Here is a 27611-nt window from a genome sequence, read left to right as displayed (position 1 = left end):
TATTGTTTCCAAAGTTGTAGGAATAACCATCACAATCTAATGACGAAATAGAAATCAAGTTTCTCTTAATTGACGGTACATAAAGAACATTACTTAAATGAAGTCTGAAGCTACTGCTAAGTTCTAAAGTGAGATCTCCAACAGCCTTAACTTCAGCTTCAACTCCATTTGCAACCTACTGTTTTGGCTCCTTCAAGTCCAATTAAGCACACTAAGATCTAATCAAGATTGTGACTGAAAACTTGACCAAAACCGAATTAAAAGCGGACTGATAAGCACATTTAGGCACTGATGAGCACAACAATTAGGATCTAATCAACTAGAGACACATGCAATTCTTACTCAGAGACTTAAATGACTTAGTTGCACATCAAGGACTAGTCGGCAAGACTAATTGCATCTGAAATTGATCTTAGGGTTCAGATCTAGATGAGATGGCTTAATTGATACCAAATGTAGGATTCTACATTACTTAGTCTTAACTAAAATAGGATCTTAACATTTAGATCATGAACACCATTTAGTAAAAGATTAGAAGCACAACCAGCAGCCATAGATTGTGATGATCCGGCCATCAGTCTCGTGGATGAGGTCGGGATGACGGACGTCGTAGATGTACTGGCTCGGAGTAGATCATGTCGTCCTTCTGGCCTCCATCTCGTTTGGCCAGAGACGACAGCAGTAGAACGGCGGCTGCCTTCAGACGGCTCCAACACTGCCAGGGATCGGGACGACAATATTGGGGGCGTGCGTGGGTTTTGCGTCTGTTGGACTACCTCAAAACCCTGCCAGACCCCCTTTTATTGTGGTGCTGGGCGATCTGGGGCCGCAACCACGAGTTGGTTGCGCCTTTGATCAAGGCGCGGGGTGGAAATCGCGAGTCTGAGAGTCCTGGGCGTTTTTCCTGATCCCTTCCTTTTCGCTCTGCCTTTTGACTACCTCTAATATTTCCAACACTGGACCGGTAAAAGAGGCGATTTCTCTAGTAGTGTTCGCTTCCGCCACCATCGCCTAACCATGGCCTACGCCGTGCTAAGCAGTGTGCGGATAAGGAGGATAAGGCAGAGGCAGTGTGTGGGGGAGGTCAAGTTCTCACCCAGCGCCTGGATCCCCTCCGTGCTCCACCTGTTGGCGTACCCTCCGCAGATGGCCTTGAAGTCTAGGGTGGGGTGGTGAGTCGCCACCGACGTCAGCACTCCCAATGCCCCATGGAACACACCATCGGAGACGAGCCCCCGAACTTCATCCAAAATCTCCAAGAGCTAGATGGTGGGCGCGTTGGTGCTCAGGCCCGACCAGAGCACCTCAGCGATCACCACCTGCGCCATGTTACGGAGTTGATCAAGCTCTCCTTCGATGGTGGATCGCTCCCCTAGGGACCGGGCTAGTGTCTCCGCGCTATGAACAACCGTTGCTTGGGCCGTCTTCAAATCTGCCTCCAGAGCTGCACAAGAAGCCAAGTCGGTGAAAGGCAAAAACAGGTACAACCCTGACTCAAATTCCCAAGACGACGAAACTTACCCTTCTTCGTGGTTACGACTGCGGCGCGGCCCTCCTCCGACTGCTGTAGCTCTCACTGCAGATGGGCAACCTTCTCACCCAGCTTTGGGCACGGGAGACCGAGTCAACAAGCAGAAAAAAAGAGTCAAAAATGATGACCAAGGGAAAAAATATACTTACCGAGACGGGCGCTCTCCCCAATAGTAAGACCGGCCTCATCTTGTTGGGCCATCCTCTCCTGTAGCCGAGTGACCTCCTGCTCCAACGATAGCGCCTTCTGCTTGGCGTGCGCTCGGGCCGACCGCTCTGCCCCCAAAGCCTCCGGCGAAGCGGCAAGCGCCTGCTCAACAGCAGTCGCCCGCTCAAGTGTGTGACGCTCAGCCTCCAGGCACTCCCCGACCACCGCCTTGATCTCCGACAAATGGGCATGCGCCACGGCAAGCGCCTGCTCGGCAGCAGTCGCCCGCTCGAGCATGCAACGCTCCGCCTCTTGGCGCTCCCCGACCGCTGCCTCGATCTCTGACAAACGGGAATGCGCCACGGCCAGCGCCTACTCGGCAGCAGTCGCCCCCTCGAGCACGCTCCGCCTCCTGGCGCTCCTCGACCACTGTCTCGGCCTCCACCAGGCAGGCCTGGTTTGCGGTGAGCCCCTGCTCGGCAAGGGTCGCCCACTCCTGGACTTCGGCCACTGGCGCCGCCCGGTCTTAGAACTCGTGACGGGCAGCCTCCAGCTCACGAGCAAGCTCGCCGACCTGCCGCAACTCCGCAACATCCCTCTCCTGCTGACTGTGCTCCTCCCGGAGGAACCGGGACTTCCATTTTGATCCCAAAAATAACAATCAAATTTCAGCGTTTTGCACTTCGCGAAATACAATATCTCTTCTCATGCATCCGTACAGTACAAGGCAAGTGTAAATCCGTACCACTAATCCACTACTGCATACATATATACGAAGATACATGTAGTATATACACTAAAGTCAAACGGGGGCGACTGCCGACTGGATGTCTGGATCCGCGTGAGGAGGATGATGTCATGACATGATGATGATGTCTCAGTTGTCAGCAATGACCGAAGCAGTCGACGAGGATGGCCACAGCGGTCTCGGCGCTGAGACGACCCGGCGGCGACGAGCCGGCCGCAACCGCACCAGCGTCGCCGTCGCCCGTCCCCGTGTCCTTCATCCCCTGCTGCTTGGACCCGCTAGCTGCGTCCTGCGGCGACGCGCCGTCCTCCTCCTCCGGGGCGTGACGCCGCGGCGGCGCGGCCCCGGCCCGGACGTCGTCGCCTCGCTCGCCCTGCGCGGCGGCTGGTGATGATGATGAGCCCGGCGAGACCGAGCCGAGGGCCTGGAGGATCGCTTCCCGCCCCCGCATGATCACCGCCGCCGGTGACAAGCCGCCGCCGAGCACGCTCGACATCTCGGGGGCAACGACCTCGTGCCTGCGAGCCGGCTGACGAGCTGTCAAGAACCTCCAAGACCTCGCCCGGATCGGAGGTGTGCCAACACACAAACAACACGATTACGATCCTGGACGTCGTCGTCTCCGTTCTGTCGGCGAGAGTTGGGGGCGACGCGGCGTCGTGCGCGCTCGTTTTGTAGTGGTTTGGTCGGCGCGGCGGTCAGAACGCGCGCGAGAGGAGACGCAGACGCGTGTCGTGCGGGGGCAGGAAGGAAAAGCTTCTGCTGCGGTTTTGGAGGCCAGACCACAGCTTCGGCTCAAGAGTTAAGACTTTCTTGTTGGGAGAAAAAAAAAAAAGCACGGGCCCATTGTTTGTGCAATTGAGTCCAGTCAAGTCAACATCACTCTGCTGTGTTACACGAATCACGTTGAGAAAAGTAGTGAGAAAGAAACTGCGAGCGGCGATTAGGAAGAAAAGTTGGAACCACCGAAAGGGCCGGGGCACCGGCAGCATCGATCGAGTTTCCAGTCTCACATGGAGTACATGAGAATCTTGGAATACTTGCACCTTTTCGGTGGGCCAACGTGTGAACCGTGTACGTATATGGAGGAAGAGGAGCACAGCGAGCGTGATCTCTTGTCATATTTCGTCCTTGTTAACTTTAATAAGTTACTCATCATGATGTGCGTATCAGGCCCGTATTAAAGTGTTCTTTCAAAAAAAAATTCAGAGACACAATAGTAATCACGAGAAATGATCGTATTGCTCCTAATTAGTTGTTATTATTAGAAATCGTGCTATCTTTTTAGTTATCTGAATCTTAAATAAATGTCATGCATTGAAACCGGAAAATAATATATCATTTGATTAGCTCTCTCTACACGTTTGCTTATGCAAACTTGTTCATGGGTGCGGATGTATAAACTCGAGTATAATTTGATACTCTTTGTGGGACGGACAAACGCGTATTTCATATTTGAATTTCTCGCCCACTGAATGGCTGACTTTTATTTTAGCAAAATTAGTAGGAAATTAAAAATAAACTCAGACAACACGTGTCACGAGTGACGTGTCCTGACTTTCTTTTTTGTTGGTGTTGGGGTTGAAAACTCGAAACGGCCCACGAAGCTGGACACGGCCCAGCCCACGGTAGTTCTGTAAGAAGAGGAGGAGGAGCTCGATGGACTACCCCGCAAAACTGATACACGGCCTGGCTGCTCTGCAAACACCTTCTGATCGACCAATATTTGCTAGTATATATACCAATATAGAAGTAGGAAATAAACCCTAGCCGCGTGAACGTCTCTCCTCCCTGCTTGTGCGCGCGGCGTCTTCTCCATCTGCAGCCAGGAGGTGGGTGCCACTGCCAGTTCCATGGCGCTGTGCTATCTGGCAAGTGGCAAGGAATAAGGTCCCATGGTCGACTCGTTAATGTTGCAAATTGCCCCATAAGACATGTCTACCATTTCTATCTTTTTGGTATGTGCAATCACGAGCCTGCATAAGCACAATGAGGGTCAGAAGTTTGGAACTGGCAAACTCCAAAGTAGAGCACAAAGAAACATATGACGACTAAGCGTTCCACATAGCATATCAAATAACATAAAATTATTCTTCAACTAAAAAAGTTCATTTAATGTAAGGATTTTCAAAAACAAAAAGTTCAATACTACAACTTTAGAACAAATACACATATCCCCTTGCATTGATGCCAGTTTTGGACACAATTAAATTCTTTTGATTTGCACAAACCTTTTGTGAAACAGTTCCTATGTTTATATGGAATATATGGACACTAACCTAAATAGGAACAATTGAAGGCACGGACCCATGTGCTATTTCCTTGAGATCCATTTTTACTTTTGCCAGCCAGCATACATGATGAGACATGTTTTCATTCTATATACAAGGACAACGAGGTAACACTCCAGCATTAGTAGTTTTGGCCCTTGTAGCTAGCTGAGGTTCATGCATTGACCTATTGGCATGGTGACTGGTGAGCTTAGTCACACATGGAGCTCCGCTCGGAGGGGAATCAGGCCTGGTCTGTACCCGTCGAGGAACTGGTGCCCCTACAACGCGTCTTATATAGGCTCCATGCAGCGCTACAGGAGGCACCATCGACGCGTGAGGTCGACCTCGCCCTAAACAAGCTCCAGCTGCACAGCCTGTGTGCCTCGGCAGATGGCCACGACGTCGCAATGAAGGAGGCGGCCGCTGCCATCGTGGTGATGGCTGCCATGCCGTCAGCCACCTCGCCTCCTTATGCGCCATCTGCTATCGGCCAGACAGCCGTGGAGTGGACGACTCCGGGGCTCCTCCTGTCTGGCGGACAGGGGCTAGCCACGGCGACTCCTAGGTTGGCCGCGACGTCTCCTGGGCCACTCCAGATGGTGCCCCTCCCACCTTCTGTGCTGGGCCTGACTGCGACAGCTACTGGCGGGAATGTGCTCAGCGCACGGCTCTCTACGCTGGGCCTGGGTGTTGAAACTGCTACGGAGCGACCTCCTGGGCTAGGCTCGCCCGTAGCAACTGCTGCCAGCCAGTTGGCCATGGAGAGGCCGTCTGGACTGGGCCTACCCGCCGCAGCTGCTGCCGGCCAGTCGGCCATGTTGGGCCGGGCCGCGAAAGCTGTCGACGGCCTAACAGCGATGGAGCAGCCCACCAGGCCGGGCCAGGCCGCAGAAGCTGCTGCCGGCCACATGTCCACGGAACGGTCTTCAGGGCACGGCCTGGCCGCGGCAGCTGATGCATAGACAGGCATGGAGCTGGCTTCAGAGCTAGGCATGACTGCGGCACATCCTGCGCCCGTCCAGGAGGATTTGACCGTCGACGTCCTCTTCGCCGTGCCGGCCCCGGCGATTCTTCAGCACCTGCCGGAACGTCGTCAACACGCGCGCCGGAACTTCGACATGTCTTCGGTCCGCAGAAGTGCGTGACTCGACATGAAGCTGGCTGTGCCAGCCCTGGAGCGCGCACAGTGCAACTTGTGGTGCAAGCTGGGTGTCTCGGATGACGAGCTATGCCCAATCGAGGAAATACTATAGGAGTACATCAACTCACACCGGCCGCTCCCGGACCACATGATTGCAGCAATGACGGCCCTGTTTGATCTCGCCGATGAAGGAGCGGAAAGGGTGAATGACGCACTTCTACAACACGCTGGACAGGCAATTGATGACATCCAGAACGAGCGTGCCCTCTCTCAAGAATGATAGCTTCAATATCTTTGCACCGTTGGAGAAAAGCACTCTCCATGTATCCAAGACTCCTCTCGTACTGTTCTTCATTTAGCCCTCCACGCACTGCTAACTGCGACCTTCGGGCTAGGAGCTGGACCAGCCCTGCTGGCTTCGACCTTCGGGCTTACTGTACACGACATCGACTTTCGCCCTGGTGGATTCGACCTTCGCGCAATGCACCTATCTGTGCATCGACGTTAACCGCAAACGTCATTTCTAGTTATCCCTGCGCGCGTGTCGCCGCTGGCACACCTACCCCACTACTATGCATGACACTTCCAGCCAGCTCCAGCTCCACCTTACAGAAACGCTACATGAAAACCTGCGGCGCCATACGGTCTTTTGAATGCATATAGGCAGCTTCGACACTATCAGCTGGAACGTGCGAGGCCTTAACGCTCCCGCGAGATGCATGGTCGTTCATGAAACACTAAAAGTGACGCTATGCCATATAACGTGCCTGCAAGAAACTAAGCTAAATCAAATTGACGCAGCCCTCGCTTCTTTTCTGGGAGGCTACCGCCTGTCTAACTTCGCCTACAAACCGGCACAAGGTACCAAGGGAGGAATCCTTATTCTATGGGATGCTAACTTTATTGATCTATCAAACATCCAGATTGGGCACTTCTCAATTACTGCAACAGTGTCAGCTAAACAATGCAACTCCAAATTTAGATTAACGATAGTATATGGACTATCAAGGACAGAACTGAAAACGACATTTCTACAACATATGCGAAACATAAAACCCGACATCAACACTAAATGGCTGATCGTTGGAGACTTTAACATCATCTACAAAGCACAGGACAAGAATAACAGAAGATTGAACCTCCTCTAATGCGTCGCTTTTGAAGTACTCTAGATTTCTGTGGCCTCAAAGAAATTCACCTTCAGAACCGCAAATATACGTGGAGCAGCGAAAGGCGTCAGCCAACGCTTTTGCGCCTGGACCGCTTCTTCTTTGTACGAAGCCTGGGACATCGCTTTCGACGATCACACGCTACACACCCTTTCCTCCTCCCACTCTGATCATTGCCCACTACTGCTAGCAAGACTCTTAGGACCACAGAGGCCACGCCCTTTCAAATTTGAGAACTTTTGGACCAAATTGCCACAATTTCAAAAGACAGTGCAACAGGCATGGAATCTACCCACGCATCATACAGAACCGTTCCACTGCCTAGGCCAAAAGTTGCACTCAACAACCATGGTGCTTAGGAAATGGAGCACTTCAATCATCTTAGACGCAAAACTAAAACTACAAATGGCAAAAGTGGTGATCCTACACCTCGATGCGGCGCAAGACATTAGACCCCTTTTAGATGTAGAATTCGCTCTGAGAGCAAAACTCAAAAAACGTATTCTGGGTTGGGCGGTAATTGAACAAGCAAGGAAATGACAATCATCGCGTATCAAAAACCTTCAGGAGGGAGATGCGAATACACGATACTTCCACCTTAAGGTCAACGCACATAAAAGAAAGAACTTCATACAATGGCCAAGAACTCACATGGGATGGGCTCTCTCACACCAAGACAAGCAAGACATCGTTCACGACCACTTCTCCAATAATGACGACCCCACAACAACGTTCACGAGATCTGCGGTGGGAAAACCTACATCACACTCAGGTGGATCTATCCGACCTAGACCGCCCGTTTGACGAAATTGAGATCTTGCATGCCATTAAACAGCTTCCGCACAATCGAGCACCAGGCCCGGATGGCTTCACAGGGCTCTTCTTCAAGACATGCTGGAACATCATTAAAGGAGACCTAATGACGGTAGCTAACGCTTTTTACAACATCCGTTGCAACGACCTTAATCTCCTAAAAAATTCAAACATCATCCTAATCCGAAAAAAGAAGGTGCCGAAAGCATCCTGGAGTATCAGCCAATCATCCTCATCCATGCGTTTGCAAACATCATCACTAAAGTTCTAGCGCTGGGTTTCGCCCCGCACATGAACGCTATCATCTCGCCCTGCCAGAGCGCCTTCATCAAGGGTAGAAGTATTCATGACAACTTCTTATACGTGAGAAATATCGCCCGTCGTTTCCATCGAAATGCAACTCCGGCCCTACTAATGAAATTAGACATCTCCAAATCCTTCAACTTAGTTCGTTAGGACTACCTCATCTCCCTGATGCAACACAAAGGCTTCCCAACTCGATGGAGCCAATGGATTATGTCCCTCCTTGCTACCTCGACTTCAAAAGTGCTATTCAACGGCACACGTTTGCCACCGATCCAGAATGGCAGAGGTCTGAGATAGGGTGACCCGCTATCACCTCTTCTTTTCATCCTGGCCATCGATCCACTACAGCACATTATTGCTCAGGCAACCGACAGGAGCCTCCTCACCAAGCTAGGAGGAAGAGCATCTTTGTACACTGACGATGCTGCCATCTTTATTAAACCGACACGTAAAGACATCTCCAACATTGAGAGCATCCTCCAACACTTCAGGGAAGCCACTGGCCTACGCACAAACTTGCGCAAGACACAGATTGCACCCATAAGATGCCAAAACATTGACCTTGACCAACTACTCAAGATCTGCTGGTAACAAGATCGACATTCCCAATGCGCTACTTTGGTCTTCCATTGTCAACAAAGCGCCTGAGAAAGATTGAATTCCAACCTTTTATAAATAAAGTGGCAGGTAAACTATTAGCTTGGACTGGGTGAAATCTAACACATGCAGGGAGAATAAACCTCATGAACAGTCCTCTCTTCGCAGCCGGTATACTTCCTAACAACCCTCAAAGCAAATAATGAAGTGCTTCAAGACTTAGACAAAATCCGTAAAAAATTCCTCTAGGCGGGCGACCAACAACTAACTGGTGGAAAATGCAAAATTAATTGGATGAGAACCTGCCTCTCGAAATAGCATTGGGGACTCGGCATCCCAAACCTTGAGAAATTCACCAGAGCCCTCTGCCTGAGGTGGCTATGGCATGAGTGGACATCATCGGACAGACCTTGGACCAACATAGAAACCCCATGCGACGAGACGGATAGACAACTATTTGCTGCCTGCATGATCATCACCCTCGGTGACAGCAAAAAAGCCAGCTTCTAGAAGTCTAGCTGGTTGCAGGGCCAGTGACCAAAAGACATTGCACTACTACTCTTCACCATTTCAAGGAGAAACAACAGGATGGTTCACGAAGCCATCAGTAACACTAACCGGATCCGAGACCTCAACATCAATAGTAACATCAACATTTTACATTTAGCTTCTTTCGCCCTATTATGGAACATGGTCAGACAGACGAAACTTCATCCAGGAAACAAGGACACTATCAACTAGAAACTAACAAAATCAGGCATGTATACAACAACATCGGCATGTAAAGCACAGTTCCTGGACTGCACCGAAACACCGAATATCTCATCAATCTGGAAAACATGGGTGCCACCAAAATGTAAATTCTTCATGTGGCTAATTACACAAAACCGCGTATGATCCGTGGACAGGTTGGCCAAACATGGATGGCCGCACAACGCTACTTGCACCCTCTGCAGACGAACCATGGAGACTAGCCACCACATCTTGGCCGAGTGCAAATACACCAGGAGAATCTGGGATCTAACGGCGACATGGATAGCAGCCAAGCCTCAGGCCAAATGGATGGCGGCCCTCATCCAACACAATGCAATGGTGGACTTATATAACTATGACACCGGATTCACCGAGTAAGGCTCTGAGAAGTCCAACTCTACTCATCGTGTGGGAGATTTGGAAAGAACGGAACACGCGCGCCTTCAACAGACACGAGAGCTCAACGACGATGCTTATGGCAAAAATCAGGGAGGAGGGGTCAGCTTGGCTAGTGGCGGGGGCGAAAGACCTAGCGTTACTTCTAGCACGAGAGTAGTCCCTTAACTTCTCGCATAGCTCGCCAAATGGCACACCGTGTTTTCCTGTTTTGGTTTTATTTTTTTCATGTAAACTCCTGCTCAATCAATGAAATAGACACACTCTCGTGCCTGTTCATTCAAAAAAAAACATCTGATAATCCTGCCATGAGTTTGATTAGTTAAGCATGGAGATTGCTAGGAAAAGAATGTGACATATATAGAAGGATTGTTCCTTGACTTAAAGTCGCCTTAGTTTATATATTGTCGACTTTAACAGCAACATGACACTTTTTATTTGAGTACTTGTCATCTGTTGTATATATAATTGCCCAACAGGCATTATCTTACGTGGTCAACATCTGCGTGGGAAATCATACGGAGAGTGGTTGGATAGCTGAGGAGGACTGGAGAATGAAACAAATATAAAGCTATGAACATCTCCCCATCTATGCATCATCGTACAAGGAAGGAACTCGACTGCACCCACCCCTCACCAGACACCCTCATCGGCGACAGCTTGCCTTTCTCCTAGTCTCCACTATTTCGTCTATGCATCCCATTTCCTAGCCTTGAAGAAGTGTGCTAGGGACAGCACGAGTCCATTCATTGAGGCATGTCAAGTTGTCTGCGCATGGTCAACACTGTCCTAGCAATCGATTCTTTGACTGACTTTGGTCGAGCAACTGAAACATTTTGGCAACTACAGTTTTGTTTTTCTTTTTCCTTTTTTACCAAAAGGAAATCCCCTGACCAAAACCGTATCCATCCAATACACAAAAAAGAGGCCGAGAACATGTTCCGGGATTGAAACATATTCAGACTGCAACTTCGGCTCACAAGGATGCAAAACGGCCCAATTACTGAAAAGTTCTTAACGAAAGTAGCTACACACTCGAAAGTCATAGAAAATAAGAACAAGTGATGATCCTGCACTTATAAGTCTACGCTTACAAATGCACTGCATTCTGATCTCCCATGTAATTGAGTAATTCCTAGCGTATACTCAACTGGTGAGAACCAAACATCATACATACAAGACAAACAAATTGAAACCAAGAACAAGTGATGTGCTACAGTTGCATAGGTTCCTAATGTAGAACATAGCACTTGTAGATCCCAGAGCTGTTGTGGTTTTGTTTTTCTTTACCCTCTTCTTCTTTAATGAAATGATTTAGAATTTTAGGTGTAACTGTGGTGCTGCTATCAATAGTTCTTTTTCTTTCCGAATCCAATTCATGAGCGACCTTTGCAACCGGACAGGCACATGTGTAAACCATGAGTCAAGCCAGTGACAGAGACGTATCCGATTCCTAATGAGCTCTTCATCATCTCCTTGCAACAGCTTTCTTTTCCTAGCTCCCCCAGAAGTGCTCTGTCTTCTCATGCTTGATCTCCATGTGCTCATGCATGGCTTCTCAACCTGAATAAGTGCAAAGCCATGTTTAGACTTCCAAAGCATTTGGTAAACCATTGCTTCGGCATTCTGGTGGAAGTAATCTATTGCCTTTGGCAGCATAATCTCTTCTAGCTGTTCCAGGGCAATGTCTGTATGCAAGAAATGTTGCTCCTTGCGGACTATCGCCGCTATCTCAGAATTCCTATTCGCTGGCAGCATGTCCTCTAAAGAGCCATGGGGCGAAAAGGCGATCCCAGCTTTCAGATATGGACAATCTTGCAGAGAAATTAGGTCTTCAGAATGTGAGGTCTTCTTTTTTCTGTACATAGGTAGTGAGACGTGGCAATGCAAAGTAAATTGAATTACTGGTTCTAGCAAACCATCTGATAATCCTGCCATATCCATGCTGCTAAAATGTTGAACCTCATGCCGTCCATACTCCTTGCAACAAAATGGGTTTGGCCGAACCAACTGAGAGGACAATCTATTGAGTTTGTCCCAATGTTCTTTATGGTCCGAATAAAAAGAGGGCCCCCATAAGAAGTCTTCATTGGGCAGTTGAGTAAGTTCATTTCTAATATTTTCAAATTTACACTTGAAATGAGGGGCAAATAACTGGAGGCACTTAACTGCGATCCCAACTATGTCTATACTCTCCGAGAGCTGTACGACCAAACTAAAGCAGATATTACCCTCCGGTGTACCGTCATACTGGATAAATGTTAGGCTAACATCTATTCCATGCACTGGATTACGGATGGGAGTCAACCATAATTGAAACAAAGGATACTCATTCCCCCGAACAATTTTATGATGTAGTTCCTTGCCTGCAAAAAGGTTTCTGACAAGAGATTCAAAGGGAATGTGACGGCGTGGTGTGCCACCAAGCTCTATGAATCTCAGAAACTCACTAGCACCATCTGCATACCACTCAAATCTTTGAGCAATAGATCTTCTCAAGTCATTGTCATTACGTTTAAATATGGAGAGAGCAAATGACTTGGTAGCATGCACAATACGGTTAGGGAGGGAGGAATTCTTTACCTCCCGTTCCATTTGTTCGTCTTCTAGGATTCTCTGCTTGCATTTGTGCAGTGTGTCATCACACTCTTGAGCAGCACGCTTCAGCTTCCTACGCCAACGCAATAAGGATGCATCAGTGATCTGCCACTTATTAGATGTCTCAAGAGCAGCCTCCAGCCTGATGTGTGCCATCTCTAGCCTCTCCAAGTTTCTTTTCTCATTTGATTCCTCTTTCTCCTCATATTTTTGACCTAGACCAGATAGGATTTGGCCAACTGTCTCCTGGACAATCGCAGCACTGACTAATTCTGCCATTAGAGTTCAAGCATCGCTCCCCTGCTCAGAAAAAGTAAGATATAACAGTATGCATGAGAGATTAGATGATGAACTTTGGATCTTGAGCAAAGATTTAGCTAGCAGTTGTAAGAACGTACCGTCAACCGGATTGGGTGAAAATTGTGGACAACTAACCTGTGTGTAGAGAGATACTATTATGGGTGTTAAAATTGAACGAGAATGTGACCCAAGAGGCAAAGACGTTGAAAGCAAAAAGAGGTTGATGGTCCATTAATATAGATGGGTCTGATGGTGAGTGGTGGAGCAGTCGGTCTCTACAATGGAAAAATGTTGACAAGGAAGGATTGTTTCTGATTTTAACTTTTGCCTAAAAGAACTGTTTCTTTGACTTGACCGAAACATGATGTTACGTTGGCCAGAAGAATTGCCCAACAGGCATATATAGTAGTGAACAACCGTGGTAAAAACGAAATGGTGGGTGGTTGTGATGACATACTAACATTTGACCAAGAAAGCTAAGGACAACAAAGGAAATACAACTTGAACACCCACCAACAAGGAATTCAGCAAAGCCTTGGCCTATAAAAGGCAACTGCTTGTGGATGAAGCAAACAGATATTCCAAATTTGTAACTTGCATGAACATTTTGTATGCCGTGCTTGTTTTGACGGATCACATGGACAGTTATAGTTCCCCTGTTTAATTTGCTGCTGCGCCAAGTGCCATCCTTCTAGGTTCTAGCCATTTTTGCATCTGTCATCTGTGTTACTGTTACCCTAACTATCTGACTACATCTGCTGTATATGATAAATTGCAAATACACTGCTAGGTTGTATTCCCATTAAAAAAATGATTGATCTCACATCTACAAGAGTAAGATTGTAGCATTATACTGGCAACCATTTCTGCTAGATTCAAGCATCCTAGTATAAATCCATCGCATATTCTCCTGGGAATCTTCTCTCTCAATGCAGAGACACGGAAGCCGGAAGTAATGGGGACTAGGGAGTGCCATGTTAGGTGGGGAAGCAAATCGATCGAACCTCGACTCCACCTACGTGTCATCGGAATAGGTGGCACCTCGGACCCGTCTCCGGCCGCTCGTCATCCTCTGCCACGCCTTTCCCTCTCCTCCCATGAGTCCTCGGCCCCATCATCGTCGTACTCTGCACCACCCCCAGCGCCGAATGATGGCGGGCCATGTGGGGCTTGGAGTCACCTTGCCAGGCAGTGTGATGATGGGCCGGGCTGGGCTGAATCGAATTAACTTTCGTACAGTAAGGCCCAACCCGACTGACACTCCCTCCGTCGGCATCCAGCGACCGCCGCAGCGATGTGCTTCAACCACTGCGAGTACCTGTTTCGCTCAAGCACAAAACTGCATGTAGTCCAACCATTTTAGATGTTACTCTGTCATTACGGGTTGGTATCTCTTGGTGCTAAAATCAGGCCAACACACAAACATACTCGAACGTGCAGCAGGCAGGAGCGCACCTTACAATGCCTCTGCACAGGCGTGATAGACCGGTCATACCGGTTCGCCGGGGCAACCCGACGACGGTCCAATGAACACTCACCCGGGAAGGATCCCGTCGGGGCAAGCGCATACAAAGCTGCTCTAGGATCGGCATGCCACCTAGAACGCCCTCAATTGACGTAGAGACGAAGGAGGAACAACAAATAGTAGATTAGAAAAGCTAGGGCAAAGGAAAATGGTAAAAAAGATAAAAGATCTTCCTGTGAGAAACCCTTACAAATCTTGTGAGAAAATACAACTCCTACTCGGACTCTACAGACCTAAACTGGTCTAACCGGGTTGCAAACCGGTTTGATGTGTCTCCTCAGGGACAGATTTTCCGGAGGTCATAACTCTCTCATCCGGACTCCAAATCGAACGTTCTATATATGCATTTTGGTCTACTCGACGTGAGCTACGCAATGGTGAAGTCCAAATTGTAATTTGAGAACTTTGACCAAACTGGTCTGATCGGTTTAGGAGATTCGTCTGAACAGGTCTGTCCAGGTCTGTCAATTTCGGTCACGAACAGTATCTAACCTGTGGACCTGCCATCTTAGCTAAAGCTTTCAGAAACGAAATGGTTTTTGACAGCATCTTGAATCAGAGCTGCAACTTAATGGGACAACAAGAACTCATGTGTCAGACCAGTACGAAGTAGGAACACAAAAGTATACGATCTAAAGGTCATCACCGATATAGATGTAGTTGTAGATCAGAGGCAAGTCCAAGAAGCAACCCATGTGTTGACTGTTTAATCCTGTCCTCATTTTCAAACAATAGCTCCAATATTATTTGATCTGTTCCCTAGGACATTCCAATTATATTCTTCTATTACCCCCTTTTTCTCTTTTCGATCCATGTTACATGATTCAAAATTTCAGATGCCGCTTCGTTTCCTTTCTGCATCCAGTCCATGAGCAATCTCAGCCGGGACTGGACAACTGTGGAACTGACAATCTCTGCCATTAGGATTCAAGCATATGTAATATCCTTCAATCCATTTTCAGGAAATACGACATATAAAAATATAGATGAGAGATAGATGCATGAATTTTGGATAAGAAGAAAAGAGTTAGCTTAGCAGCTGCAGGAACCTTCCTTTGATTGAATAATGGTAAATCATACTGCGAGCCAAGATGATAACTTAAGGAGAAGATAGTGATGTCCAAGTTAGACAACTTCGGTAGTTAGAGGTTGTATGGATTTCGTCATTTCAAGGGGATTCTTTTAATCAGGAAGTCTGATTTAAGTCAAACTAGGCTTGAATAAACTAGGCCAACATGCATTACAGGGAAGAAAGTGGAAGAGGTGCGTCAGATCGCGTGAAAGTTGGGTTAGTTTGATAGCTAACAGGCGGTCAGGGAACGAAAGTGAAAGCTTGAAACACAATTCAAAAATATTTATCTACTGTTTCATTTTTCTTGTGGAAATCTCACTACATTTTTCTTTTTGCTATCATGTAATTTGGTCCAACGGACTACCGTCAATGAAATGGACCATGCTTGATGAGTGATGCTGCAATCTGGAACAAAAAAGGGACAATATCTGTATATAATGGATTATATTACACTGACAAGATCATAATGTCACCCAACTTATAGATGGATTTAATCCCACATCTACAGATTGTTACGCCACATAACGAGACAATATTTTTTTTTTGCTTTAATTCTCCTCACAGGCTAGCTCGATCACAGATCCATCCTACTGTCGTAATCACAACAACTGACAGGTTAACCACCTACCCTGTTTCTAGTTGGTGATACTCTCAATGCAGAGCAGCAGGCAGAGGAGATGCAAAACAGAACAGGTTGTGGCCTGTGAGGTGGGATCAAGTCGAGCATACATCGAGTTCACCTACGTCTCCATCATCGTCTCCAGCCACTCGGGCAAGTCCTCCTCCATGACCCCACACCTACTCCCTCCGTCCCGAAAAGAGTGTCATTTGTCCTAAGTCAAATTGTCTTCAGTTTGACCAAATTTATAATAAAGAGTATCAATATTTATAACACTAAATAGGTACGCTATGAAAATATATTTCATAACGAATCTAATGAAACTTGTTAACTAGACTCCAACTTGATGTGTGCCATCTCTAGCCTCTCCAAGTTTTCGTTTGCATTTAGTTTCTCTTTCCTATTGTACCTCTGAACCAGACTGGATAGGACTTAGCAAACTGTCTCCTGGATAACTGCAGAACTGACTGCCTCTGCCATTAGGATGGTTCAGGCACTTGTAGCATCCCTTCCCTGCTCAGGAAATGAAATATATACCAGTATACATGGGATACCGGATACATGTATAAATTTGTTGCAGTACTAGTGTATAAAAATTATCGCAGGACAGTGAATTGAATAGTAAAAAGAAATTGTAAATCAAAATCATATATAGGTGCTTACCGGCTGTAAGAAACTACCCTTGATCGAATCTCATGGAAGTGTTTACCAGCTATCTTTGGAGGGTAATGTTGTGAGGTAATTAAGATGGAAACTAAGAAGAAAGTGATTTGAAGTTTGCAGAGAATAAGGTAGTAGGCAATTAGTTAATAACAGGGTGATTTCAAGAGCAAGATAAGAAAATGATACTGAGCGTGGGGAGAAATTGGTATATACATGTGGAATTTTTTTTGACTAAATGAGTATTATATTTTGACTTGACTTCCGGAAGATGGATATGTTTTCCGGATGATGCGTGGCAGTGGCCACAGTCTAGGAAGAGGAAACGAACGCAAATGAAAGAGGAAACGAACGAACTGAGATGCGTTCAGGAAGGTGTGCTGATAGTGATAGAAGAACAGAACGCATCCAATTCGTCATTGGAGCAGAATCAATTGAGATTTCGCGGCTTGGACCGGACCAACACCGCCGCGTGCGTGACGCAGTGCTCGGGAATAGGAGCTCGCCTGACGCCGGCCGGCCGGCGAGGCAGCGCTGCGGGATCACGCCTTGACGAGAGGAGCTCCGTTAGCTTCGGTAGAGTCCGCATCGGGTGCATCCTGGCCATCGGTTGCGGATTGCACGGCCCGCAGCTGCCCAGGGGTGGACGGTATTTCATTTACCGTCCACCCCTGGTCAGCGTGTCCGACAGCAAGGGCACCCGCCGGCGAGCCGAGACTGTCACACCCGATTTTTAAACAAAATCAAGTGCTATATGTATGTTAGGATCTAGTTTTATACATATAGTGATATCATTAGTGAATAACAGTAACAATATCACGTAAAGGTATATAAATGAAGATTTACGAGTCTATCAGAGATATACAGCTTATTTCTGAAAACGAAAGTTCCAAACTTCACAACTTCATAGCTAATCGAATGGGGTTTACGTACGTCTAGAACTTAGTATCATCTTCAGAAAAACTTCACACACCTTCCTCTTCTGAGCAACATTAATTAAGGATGAGTACACTTATGGTTGCTACTATGCGAAGCCACAAGAAATAACTAGAATAATAATTTCCATCTTCAAGTTTATTAATCATGTGAGGATCGAGGCCGCTCTTGACCATGAGCACGGCTGCAGTTTTACACTCTGCAGAGGTTGTACACTTTGACCACAAGTCGCGTAAAAGTTCAAAAAGAACTTTAGACTGAACCATGCTGTGCTGATCAGGCACTCATCACAGTACCGATGTGTGACTGCATAGGGACGCTACGAGGTCTTTACAAAGATTCACTAGTAAGTGGTAATCCCTCTAAGGTTTCAGGTCGTAGCAGAGCATAAACCTCTCTCAAGACTGCGAAGCTACCATAGAGCATATCAGACTGAGGGCCAGGTTATACCTCATCAACATCTCCCCTCTTGCCCTTTCAGTAAGATTACCCCAGATTAGAGTCTCTAATTAATTAGCCAAGACCAGAGCTATATAGTTCTTGTGGTTGCACTGGTTTCCTGGGTGGTTCTCCATGTTCCAATTAACATTATCCTGGTATTATGAATAAGCATAGGCAGAAGGGTGGTTAGGGACACTTGGCTTTCTCCAATGAAAAGTTACTCTTACTACTCTTCAACTCTTACTTTCTTGAAACTCTTAATCTTCAAATATTTCGAACAACGATCCTTCTACTCGAAACAATCATCCGCACAAACATACAAGCAAGCAAAACAGTATAACTAACAACAATACACCAAAACAAAAGAAAAGCTCTAAAAGAATGTACTAAAGGATAAGGCTTGATTCTAAGATCACGCGAACGCAAGAAACGCTTAAAATGGAACTAGGTTGAAAAGATAAAACTACCGAGAGATTTGGATTATAAAAGAAAAGATAAGAACTACATGCTTCATTTATTTTAGTTGAGAAAAATAAAGTAAACATATTTCAGAGAAATACCTTTTGTTGGAAGTAATCAATTCATATTTACATATGAAAAGACGATGTAAAGTTTAGTCCAATTTTATTTATAAATATTTAAGTACAATTTAAGCAAATTAAATATTTGATTTTAAAAGAAGCATGTAAAATCATCTAAGCGTAACTTTATGACTCAGGTTGAACTAACCAAATTATAATTCAAAAACACATTTATATTTATATTAGACAAATTAACATTTAATTATGAAAACTCGAGATATAACCTATGTAACTTTTATTTCGAAAGAAAATTGAATAAACATTAATCAATTTAAGTTTGACTATGAAAATCGAGGTATAACTCTAGTTAGCTTTTAATTGGAAGAATTATTTAGATAAGCATTAATTAAATTAACATTAGTTTATGAAAAAACGATATATAAACTAATTGGCTTTTATTTAGAAAAGGATATGAAGTAAGCATTAATTAAATTGATGTTTATTATGAAAAGCCATGTATAACTCTAATTAGCTTTTATTTGGAGAAGACACCTGTTTATGAGGCATTAATCAAATTAATATCAAATTTATTTTCGAAAATGTGCATGAAGGAAAACATCACCACTAACGTGTACTTTATATTATCATGAACTTAACGCAACTTGAACAGATAGAACTAAAATATGTAAACTATGGATTAAACAAGGTTCTAAGGACCTAATCATGTTTAATCGTAGATTGCAAGCGTTAGAAAGGAAGATTTGCAAGACACAAGCAATGGTGCTCGCAAATAATAGAAATAATAGGGTTAGATCCATAAAAGTGTGAGGCTCGGTTTAGATTGAAAGAAACCGAAAAGATTGAGGGGTTTTCTGTAAAAGATGCAAGACACAGAAACACTACTAAAGGTTATAGGATCTTTCAGGGGGCTAAGCGCAAAAGCTTGGGTCTTCTTGTTCCTCTCGCCGGGGCTCTGGCCGGCCGGCTTGCCGGCGCTCCAGGCGATGATGGGCTCGGGTGGGTGGCGCAAGAGATAGAGGAGGTGTAGGGGATCTTGTGGAGGTGCTCATTGGGGTTGAAGGCTCACGGAGGTGGCTAGAAATTGTAGGTTGGTGTTGACCAGCGGCGGCGGCTCGGGCTCCAAGTGGTGGGCCTCCTCCGACGGTGAAGCAGGGACGGCGAACGGCGTCGGGTGCATGTCCAGGTGTCGCGAAGCTCATGGTGTCCTCCTCTTGCTCCAAATGGCGACTGTCGCGACAAATTGGCCGGCCGACGCTGTTGCTCTGCTTCGGGTGGTGGCGCACGGCGTGACGCTGGAGGTGGCTAGGCGGTGAGATGGCGGCACAGCAGGAGGGTCTCTTGCACCTGGGGCGCTCCCTTTATAGGGCGCGGGGGGTGGCGCCTGGCATGCTGCGCACGCACGCCGCCAGGCATGCTCGGCCTGGGCACGAGTAGAGCCGGCCGATGGGCCTGCCCGAGCCGCGGCTGGGTCAGACCGGTTGTCAGGTTGGAGTGGTGTAGAGCGGGCCAAGCCCATGGAAAGATAGATTTAGATTTAGTATTTGCATAAATATTTTCAATGTAAAAAACAATTCCAAATAACTCTAGATAAAGATTTTAGAGAATGAAAAACATTCAGAAAATCCCAAAAATTTTGTGAAAAATCCTAGAGATAGTTTGGGACACGAGGAGTCCAAATAAAATACTTGGAACCCATAAAAAAGAATCTAGAGCCTTCTAATAAATAGATTTAGCTCTAGAAAAATGAGAATATATTTCAGAAAAACCTGGAAAATTGTTAGAAGGTGTGGACATTGTCTAAACATATATTAAAACCTTTTACACTCAAGAAACACCAAAATGCATTGGCATGAGTGTAGCACACAGAACAACATTATTTAATTCCGAAAAAGAAATAATTACTTTCCTATACTAAATTTTCTGTAAAGAAAATAAATGTTGAATTTTTTTTAAAATTATGATAAAATCATTGTTTAATTATTCCTTTTAATCACATCCTAAAAATCCAAAAATTTCAGGGTTTGACAGTGAGCCAGCAAGCGAGGCAAGGAGGAGGAAACGCTAAGAGCGCTAGCGAGTCACCCGCCGCCACCTGCTTCGGCACCAAGCACTGCGGCGTCTACCTGCCCCGTTGCGCGCAAACAGTGCCGCTCCGCGGCGTGCCGGCAGGTGGTCGCGCCGCCTTGGCGTCCCGTCCCACGGTGCATGTGCTCCGAGTAGCGAGCGGTCAAGTGGCAAGTTAGCGGCGCGGCGCTCGATGGGCGGGCCGTCGACGGTGGCTGTCGGCCTGCTGGTGTCTGTGTTTCTTCAAAGGAGTGGTGTGACGAGGTGTGACGCGATGCGCCGATGGGTCGACAGTGGGGCGCCGGAACTTCAGGGTGAGTGGGGTGGCATGGCGGTTTCTGGCTCTCCTCTGCTTCAGTTCAGGGTGAAGTGATCCATTATTGCCACTTGTGGATTTCGATTCGGCATTAAGCATGAGCATTTGGATTCATAGGTGGTCTCGAGAAGCTACCCCATGAAATGTAGCACCGGAATCAAATCTTAATGTCACTAAGATATACCCCCTCCATCCCAAATTATTATTCATTTTTTATTTTCTAGGTATAGGCTTATAGACATATCATATATCTATATGCACAGCAGAAGCTATGTCTCTGGAAAAGCCAAAACGAATACAGAGGGAGTAGCATTTTTGGGGTTTTGTTTTTTAACAAATGAACAATCAACCAGTTATAACATTTTTCCAATCAACATTGGTAGCTGTAAACGTTCTGAAAGTCTAAAAGATAATGTGCAGTAAGGGAGGCACAGCTTCAACTACAAGGAATATTGCCATATTGGTGGAGATGGGTTTTGCTAGATCCAAGAATCTGTCAACCTAGAGCTGTCGCTACATCAAGAAAAAAATGTGTTTAAGTGGGTGATCTTGCTTTAATCTAGGACCGAATCTCTACATATCGGTAAAGAAGCTTCCGGTGACCGAACGCAGGATATCAATTGGGAGAGTCTGAATCTGCCCATATTGGACCTCCACGGCCTAGATGACTCCTTCACTGAAACGGAAATCAAGCGAGCAATAGATGAACTACCCTCTGACACGGCACCCGGACCAGATGGATTCACAGGGGGTTTTTTCAAGACGTGCTAGGAGATAATAAAGGGCGATTTAAGTGAGGCAGCAAATGGGTTCCACAACTTCCGCTGCATGAGTCTGCCTCTAATCAACATGGCCAACATTGTGCTAATACCAAAAAAAGAGGGTGCCGAATCAGTGACTGATTTTAGGCCGATAAGCTTAATACATTCCTTCATCAAGATCATTACCAAGGTTCTTGCCATGCATTTAGCGCCTCACATGAAAGACATCATATCACAATCACAATCTCAATCGGCATTCATAAGGAAAAGGAGCATTCACGATAATTTTTTGACAGTTCACAATATGGCGAGGTGTTTGCATCGCTTGAGAATACCGACCCTTTTTCTCAAACTTGACATTGCAAAAGCTTTCGACTCGGTCCGATGGGACTATCTACTTTCTCTCCTAGAGCGCCTAGGTTTCCCCTCTCGTTGGCGTGATTGGATGGCATCATTGTTTCACACCTCGTCGTCAAGGGTCCTTCTGAATGGGATCCCTAACAGACCCATTAGACACCATCGAGGCCTACGGCAAGGTGATCCCCTATCACCATTCCTATTCATTATTGCAATTGAGCCACCACGCGCCCTACTGGAGCTAGCCACAGAGTGAGGTTCCATTACCAAACTGAGGGGCAGATGACTCAATCTCCGAACCTGCATGTACACCGAAGACACCGCTATATTCTTAAACCCGACCAGTAAGGATATTAATGAGCTGGCCGACCTACTGACCAGATTTGGGGAAGCGTCGGGTTTGAAAACAAACTTTGAAAAATCAAGCATGGTGCCAATAAGATGCGAGGGTGTTAATCTGGAAGACATTATTGGGGATCTCTCAGTGGCAAGAGCTACCTTCCTGATTCGATATTTGGGACTTCCACTTACAACCACAAGATTAAGGCGAGTAGATTTCCAGTACGTTGTTGATAAGGCGATTGGCAAGCTCACTATGTGGAATGCAAGGAATATGACCATGGCGGCACGTCTAGCACTCACTAAATCGGTGCTAACTTCATAGGCGGTATACCTACTATCAGCACTAGATGCTCCCCAGGAAGTGATGAAGGACATTGACTCCAAATGAAAAAAAATTTGGGCAGGGGCGGCGGCCATTACCAGTGGAAAGTGTAAAGTAAACTAGGTACGATCCGCCAGGCCGACTAGGCTGTGGTGTGTGGGTATCCTAAACCTCACGAAGTTCGCAAGAGGATTAAGGCTAAGATGGTTATGGCAAGAGTGGAAAGCGGAGCACAAGCTTTGGGTAGGATCCGAAGTTCCCTGCAATAGCACGGATAAAAAGCTTTTCGCTGCGTGCACATCCATCGATATAGACGATGGAGCAAGGACTTCCTTCTAGAACAGCGGCTAGGCGCAGGGGCAACGATCGAGAGACATAGTGTCGCGTATTTATTTGGTCTCCAGGAAAAAGAATAGGAGCTTGTGGGAAGCCTTATACAACAGAAACTGGATTAAGGATATCAACCTTCAGCACAATGAATTCTTCGTGCAACACTTCTATGGAAAATTGTCCAGCAAGCGGTGCTTCGGCCCGGGGTGGGAGACGACATCAAATGGAAATTCAGCGTCGATGGCACCTACTCCACCAAATCCGCTTACAATGCACAATTCATTGGTTTGGCATACACCAATTTTGACGTGCTGATCTGGAAAGTGTGGGCTCCTAGAAGCTGCAAGATCTTCTCCTGGCTCGTGATTCAAAACCGGCTTTGGACGGCAGATAGATTTCATGAACGGGGATGGCCTAATCAACTCAATTGCCCGCTATGCCACAACACACATGAGCCGGCAATGCATCTATTCGTTGAATGTAGGCTAACCCGTAGACTATGGGACATGGTGGCCATTTGGATATCTTGTCCGGCAATTAAACCGATGCTCTGGGAGCAGGCGAACACATTACGTTAATGGTGGACAGCGAGGGCTGCAGCAAGTTGCTGCTCAAGGAAAGGCATGCGTTGTTGTTACTTTCTCTCTCTAAAGTATAATTAATAGTTTTTTCATCTTCTTTACACCTTTTCGTGTTCTTGTAATTTCCAGTCTGGAATTCATTCTTTTTAATATAATCGGCAGCTCTCCTGCCCGGTTCATTTCAAAAAAAGTTAACTGTGTTCCTCCTGCAGTTGGGATGATTCATTATTCAGTTCGGTTTTTAAAAAAGAGATGATTCAAGAACCCACACACATAGAGCAAGCACATCAGATCAGTATAATTCAGTATTCAGTAATACCAAGGGTGGAAAAAATGTTATCTCAACTATATATCTGACAAGTCATGCGGTAGAGCCTGCGATACAGCGAAAAATTCACAAGCTCCATATTCCATTGAGCATGAAACAGGAAGTACAAATTCAGTATTGATTACAAGGGATAAAATGAACACCAAATGTTGGATGACCGAAACGCCTATATCTCAAATGCTGTTCTCTCTTGCATGCATTCAAGGAAGAAGTGAGGTGCGAAGCCAACTCACGGCTTCAGAGGCGGCCAGTGACCCACCACATTTATTTGTGCGAGCTCCGTCAGCTGCTGTGCTATGCAATTTGCTGCACTCAGAGGCCGAAGCAAAGCATTCAACATGTACCAGGATGACCTGCTCCGGGAATCTGCATGATAGTTCCGACGGTATGTTGTGTCCATCACACCCATTCGATTTGCAACATATTGCATCCGGACGCCAAACCGTAGGAACACAATTCTTGTATAGTGAAACAAGGAGCATCTTGCGAATGCGAAATGTTCTCCAAATACAGCTTCAGGCACAGGCTTGAATGAAGAGGTGAATGGCCGCAAGCACCTTATAGCAGTCCCAACAATATCCTTGCTCTCCGACAGTTGTAGCATCAGCCCGAGTGCAAAACTTTTCGTTGGTGTCCTGTGGTCTTCGTACAAAAATTCCTAACCTCACTGCAAGGGAAGATTACAACTTAAAGAGAAGATAATGATGGCCAAGACTTTGAGGGGGGGGGAACGTTAGACAACAACAATAGTGAAGCATTGTTTGGATTTGGTCTCTCCAAGAGAAATAATGCATGCATTTAGTCAAGAAGTCGTACTTAGGTGAACGACGAGAATTTCTACTTCATTACAGGCTTGATGAATATATTAGTCCAACATGCATTACATGGAAAAACACGAAGAGGTTTGTTGGTGTGATAACTATCAATGACAGGGAAAGAAAGTGGAGGTGTGAAGAATACCGTTTGAAAGTATTTCTTCTACGCAGCAGTGGACAAGGAACTTGGAGTTGTCTTGGCTGCTTGTCGCTGGCAATTTCTAATAGAATGAAGCCAATATACAAAATACAAATCATTGTCAATTTATTACCTTGGCATGCTAGTCTGCTTGGTGTCAAATTGACTCACTACATTGTTCTTGTGTCCCATTTTTCACATGTCATGTATTTTGGATCAATGGGCTTACTTTCTGTGAAATGGACCATGCCTGATGAATGAAGCTACAGTTGAGAACAAAAAGAAACTATATCTGTATATGACGGATTATAAATACACTGACAAGACCATAATGTCATCCAACTTAAAGAAGCATTTAATCATTTAATCCCACACCTAAAGTACAAAATTGTACCGCCATATAATGGGGCATTATTTTTGGTTTACTGTCCCTCACAGGCTAACTTGATCACATATCCATCCTACTTATGTCTGTTGTTGCATGACCAAAATCCCTGACACCACTTGCAAAAAAGAACATTTATTTTAGTGGTAACTAATGAGCTTACATATTAAAGAGGCAAATGCTACTTACTTAGGCACTTGGTTGAATCTAAACACCATCTCATAAATATGCTAAGCACGAATTCGTGCTCCATTCTTCTCACTTCGACCGCCTTCTCTTTGAAGATCCCCGGATGTCGAAACCACAATCGACTTTGTGCGCCCTTGCTATTTCAGTGCCTGATTTTTGCACCATGAAGTAGGCGCCGCCATGTCCTGGATACCACCCCATTTTATAATATGCCAGATCAGGTTGGCAAATGTAATGTTTGATTGCCTTTGATCGTACTGTCTCGTCCATTTGCTGTAGGCTATCATTTATAAGCTCTTCCTTCCCTCCGATTATTTCAACTGCAGTTCTACCTTGCGTGCGTTCATTGAAAAAGTGAGGTGCAAAGCCCACTCCAAGCTTCAGAGGTGGCAGGTCAGCCACGAGGTTTCTTGCAGTTGCATCAGCTGTGTTATGCAGGCTGCTGCACTCAAAGGCAGAAACGTAGCATTCGATGCGTATCAGAATAACCTGCTCCTGGAATTTGCATGATAATTCTGATGGAATACAGCTAGTAGCACACCTGTCTGGCTTGCAACATAGTGGATCCGGGCGCCAAAAGTGGGTGTCATAGGAACACAAATCTTTTATGGTGAAACATGAAGCAGCATGTGAGTGGGAGATGTCTTGCTGAGGCAGTTGGATGAGTTCTCTCATTACTGCTTCAGCCACATCGTTCATCGAAGATGTGAATGACTGCAAGCATCTTATAGCAGTTCCGACGATGTCCGTGCTCTCTAACAATCGTAGCATCAGCATGAGAGAAAAACTTCTCATCGGTGTCTTCCGGTCATCGCCTCCACACCACGCCCTTCCACACACATGCACTGTATGTGCAGACACCGGAGTATACTTCCTTGCGCCATCTTGTACTCAAGTGGGTTAGAGAACACGCACCGCAGAGGTGAGCATCCTGACTCCACATCTCTGAGGAAACGGTTGGCGCACGCCGCAAACCACTCGTTTCTTCGAACATCTGAACATCTGAACTAGTTGTTCGAACTCTATGTCGACGTTCATTGTTTGCTGCTTGATGCACCTGTGTAGCAGATCTCCGCAATCTTTGAAGGCACGCTCCAACCGCTTCCAGCGCCGTAGAAGGGACACGTCAGTGATTGGCATCCTTGCAGATCTTTCAAGTGCAAGCTCTAGTTCGCTGTGCGCCACCTCAAGCCTCTCAATGTGATGCCCTGTGGATGCCGTCCTTTTGTCATGGTCACACTTGCTGAACAGGTAGGAGGTGATTCTGCTCACGGTCTCTTGCACAACAGCTGAACCCACCATGCCCTCCATGAGTGTTGCTTAGGAGAGGTCCCCTGTTCAGAAAGCAAAGAGCCATCATAGAGAAAAACGGAAGGATTATGCATCATGTCAAATTAATTGATTGATCCCTCACCGACTTGCCAACTGAATGAGAGATTACATACCACGGTCGTATCACAACTTGAAATTATCTCATCTATGCTGCAATGGGACAACGAACTTGGAAAAATCTTGGACAATTTCTAGTATAGAATGAAGCCAATATGACAACATTAGGAGATGATAGTGATGTCCAAGACTTTTGAGGTGGGAATTAATATTGCTTTGGAGAGAAGAGATCCCCTGTTCAGAAAGCAAAGAGCGATCATGAGATGCAGAGGTGATTAAATCATTTGAGAAAAAATGAAGAATTGTGCATCATGTTAAATTAATTGATTGATCTCTCACCGACTTGCCAACTGAATGAGAGATGATGGTGATCAAAGAGGAATGCACGGTCAGTTGCTATACATACCGCAGTCGAATCACCGATGGTGAAGATGAAAAGATTGATTAAGTTGGAGATAGGTATAACTCAAAGACTTTGAGAGGTTGGAGGAGCACTAATCAAGTAACCAGCAGGGTTTTGATGGTGAGGGGTTGGGAGGGAACTGGTCCCTGCAATGCAAAAACTTAGCAGCTGGGCATCTTGACCCAGTTTTGCTCAAACACAAGACAGAACACCACCAAACACATCAACCATCAGGACACTTGTTGAAGCGGGTTCCTAATTTCGACGAAATTTTGCTGAAATTTACCGAATTTCGGTGGTGACCGAAAGAAAATTCCGAAATT

At 46.1% G+C, this 27611-nt stretch overlaps 1 protein-coding gene and 1 long non-coding RNA gene across 2 annotated transcripts; one reads left to right on the top strand and one right to left on the bottom strand.

Annotated features, from left to right (window-relative positions):
• Positions 1-4917: 4917 nt before the first annotated feature.
• On the top strand, positions 4918-5661 carry LOC105913706. The gene has a single exon (XM_012843527.1). The coding sequence runs from the start codon at positions 4918-4920 to the stop codon at positions 5659-5661; it is 744 nt and encodes a 247-aa protein (XP_012698981.1).
• An 18360-nt stretch (positions 5662-24021) lies between these two features.
• Positions 24022-27393, bottom strand: LOC111256305. The gene is made up of 4 exons (XR_002676367.1): positions 27292-27393; positions 25497-27119; positions 24929-25004; positions 24022-24635 (listed from the first exon to the last, which is right to left on the bottom strand). It is a non-coding gene; the product is annotated as an uncharacterized LOC111256305 (long non-coding RNA).
• Between the last annotated feature and the right edge of the window lie 218 nt (positions 27394-27611).

This window comes from Setaria italica, chromosome II, assembly GCF_000263155.2.
Source record: "Setaria italica strain Yugu1 chromosome II, Setaria_italica_v2.0, whole genome shotgun sequence".
Lineage (NCBI taxonomy): Eukaryota > Viridiplantae > Streptophyta > Magnoliopsida > Poales > Poaceae > Setaria > Setaria italica.
The sequence above is the reverse complement of the archived record's forward strand: the minus strand, read 5'-3'. Positions and strand labels throughout refer to the sequence as shown.